This window comes from Centroberyx affinis, unplaced genomic scaffold (genome assembly GCF_046629955.1).
Source record: "Centroberyx affinis isolate AG114_WGS23_722 - 3 ecotype Tasmania unplaced genomic scaffold, CSIRO-AGI_Caff_v1 ptg004062l_1, whole genome shotgun sequence".
In the NCBI taxonomy this organism is placed as follows: Eukaryota; Metazoa; Chordata; class Actinopteri; order Beryciformes; family Berycidae; genus Centroberyx; species Centroberyx affinis.
This window is the reverse complement of record NW_027281855.1, coordinates 1-2,500: the sequence shown is the minus strand read 5'-3', so window position 1 is coordinate 2,500 and position 2,500 is coordinate 1. Positions and strand designations below refer to the sequence as shown.

The 2,500-nt window shown below is 38.5% G+C and overlaps 1 protein-coding gene across 1 annotated transcript in view; it reads left to right on the top strand.

Moving 5' to 3' along the window:
• LOC139663629 (suppressor of tumorigenicity 14 protein homolog) overlaps positions 1 to 1,462 on the top strand; it is a gene marked incomplete at its 3' end in the record, with an annotated part of 11,153 nt that extends 9,691 nt beyond the window's left edge. The window contains exons 5-6 of the mRNA XM_071542354.1: positions 230 to 420; positions 1,427 to 1,462. Coding sequence (XP_071398455.1) covers positions 230 to 420; positions 1,427 to 1,462 — 227 coding nt within the window. The remainder of the gene's footprint in view (positions 1 to 229; positions 421 to 1,426) is intronic.
• Between the last annotated feature and the right edge of the window lie 1,038 nt (positions 1,463 to 2,500).

Genomic DNA, 2,500 nt, shown 5'->3' with positions numbered 1-2,500 from the left:
TATTTGGAGTGCCTGGATTGTGCTTTTGTTTGTAGCACTCTTTTTTTCCCCCGTTTTCCAAGAGCACCCGACACATTTTTGATCCTAGTTTGACAATATAGAGCAACCAGTTGTTTCCTTTTTTTCTGCAACTTTTCCCCTTTTGGAACAAAACTTTGCATTTATCATACTCGGAGATGAAAGTGACTTGGATGGATGAAGTGTCACCTGGCTGTTGCTCCTCCTGCAGCGAGGGGGACGGCGGCGGCGACAGCGTTGTGGCTTATTACCAGTCGGAGTTTGACGTCCCGCAGCTGCGAGAGTCTTCGGTGGACGAAGCCATCGCCTCTCTGGAGCCGGGGCCCGAGCAGCAGGGCCGACAGGGCCGGCTGCTGCTCAGACCCACCGGGGCGCTCAGCGTCAACAGCGTCACGTCTGGAGGTACGGAGGCTGAGAGACTCCAACAGCTTGTAATACAGTTCAGTTGTATCCATTTACCCCTTTTTTTCTCACACAGTGCGGTATGAATCCTCACCGTCCCGCACAGTGAAGCCGGGGCAGGGGACGATATCTCAGATGCCACTGAGCGGACTTTGATAAAACCTCAGGGAGTGATGTATGACACCTAGGGCTGCAACTAACGATTATTTTCATTGTCGATTAATCGGTCGATTATTTTCTAGATTAATCGATTAGTTGTTTGGTCTATAAAATGTCAGAAAATGGTGGAAAATGTGGATCAGTGTTTCCCAAAGCCCAAGATGACGTCCTCAAATGTCTTGTTTTGTCCACAACCCAAAGATATTCAGTTTACTGTCATAGAGGAGGAAAGAAACCAGAAAATATTCACATTCAAGAAGCTGAAATCAGAGAATTTTGACTTATTTTTCTTAAAAAATTACTCAAACCGATTAATCGATTATCAAAATAGTTGGCGATTAATTTAATAGTTGACAACTAATCGATTAATCGATTAATCGTTGCAGCTCTAATGACACCCTATTAGGGCCATTGTAGGTAAAACAATTTTTTTTACCACAGCTGGGTAGAGGGGGCTAATATTTCCAGAAAAAAATCGAAATTTCTGAGATTAAAGTCAGAAATTTGTGAGAAAAACCTCCAACTTGCAACTGTGGAGACTGAACTGTTCCACCTGGTTGATCCTACCTTGCAAAATGAAGCAACATGGTTCCTTGCCATTTTAAAATACGATTTTTCAGTTTTTTCTCGCAATTTTCTGATCTCAGAAATTGATCTTTCTATATCCGAGTTTCTTCTCAGAATATTAGCTCCCCTCTCCCCGGCTGTGGTAAAAAAAAAAAAAAGAAATTCACCTATAATGGCCCTAATACGCCGTCGCACATCACTCCCTGCAGAGTATTTTCTTGACAGTTTGTACAGTTTTCATAATCAAAGACATCTTCCTAATTTCCTTTTCTTCTTGTAGCTTTAGATCCACGGATGACAAAGACCGCGTTCTTCGGTAAGCACTAAATACTTTCTATTTATGAAAATGAGTTTTTCTTTTTGAGAATTCTTTCCATCAAGTTCTCTCTCTATCCAAAGTGAACAAAATATCAGCACACACAGAAAAACAACTCCATAGCCTCATGCATCACATTGCTTATGTCACACACACTTTCAGTCACAATTTGATATCTAAGGAGCCCAAAACTACATTTGTCAAAAAAAAAAAAAAAAAAACATCATGACCTGAGGTTTATTGTTAAATATTTTTTAAAAAGAAGATCCTGTCTGTAAACGTGTTGTAATTCTGTCATACACTTGAGCTATTTTTAAAGTGCCAATCTTTTAATTTTAATCTTCTGTTTCCAAGTTGAATGCATTAATTGATGAACTAAAATCCAGTGTTATTTATTTTTTCACAAGGTTTGCTAGGTTTAAGTTCGAGTTCCTCTTGTATCACATGATTAATACACAGTTCAGCATATAGTCTGCAGCTGCAATACACTTACTTGTAGTGGATTGTACTTCCCATGTGCATCAGAGAGAAACTTACTTGATTGTGAATTCCCAGATACATAGATAAGATAGATAGTAGATTTTATCATGGTTTTTTATTTATTTATTTATTTTAAATCAGAAATCGACCTATGATTCACCAAACATACATACATAACAAGTCTCTATCCTTCTCTAAACTTCATTCAAACCAGAAGAAGGAAGAGTTTCTGGAGAGTTAAACCGAATGTAATGCATGCTGGGAAGTCTGCTAATAAACTAACTGTTGAGTTTAGTGAATGCTTTATAAGCTGTTCTTTCAACTCATAATTTTAAGTCACAATATGTGAACTCATGATTTTAAGTCATGAAGCTCATAACTAGCACTTTTAAGTTGAAATTGACAATCACATCTATATACATTGTGTTAATGCAGTGGTTCTCAAATTTTTTCACGTCAAGGACCCCTAAACTGACACAAATTAGACCACGGACCCCCATTTGATAAGATTTTTGCTTTTAGATGATTTATTACAGAAAGTGTATGAAACCCATGACC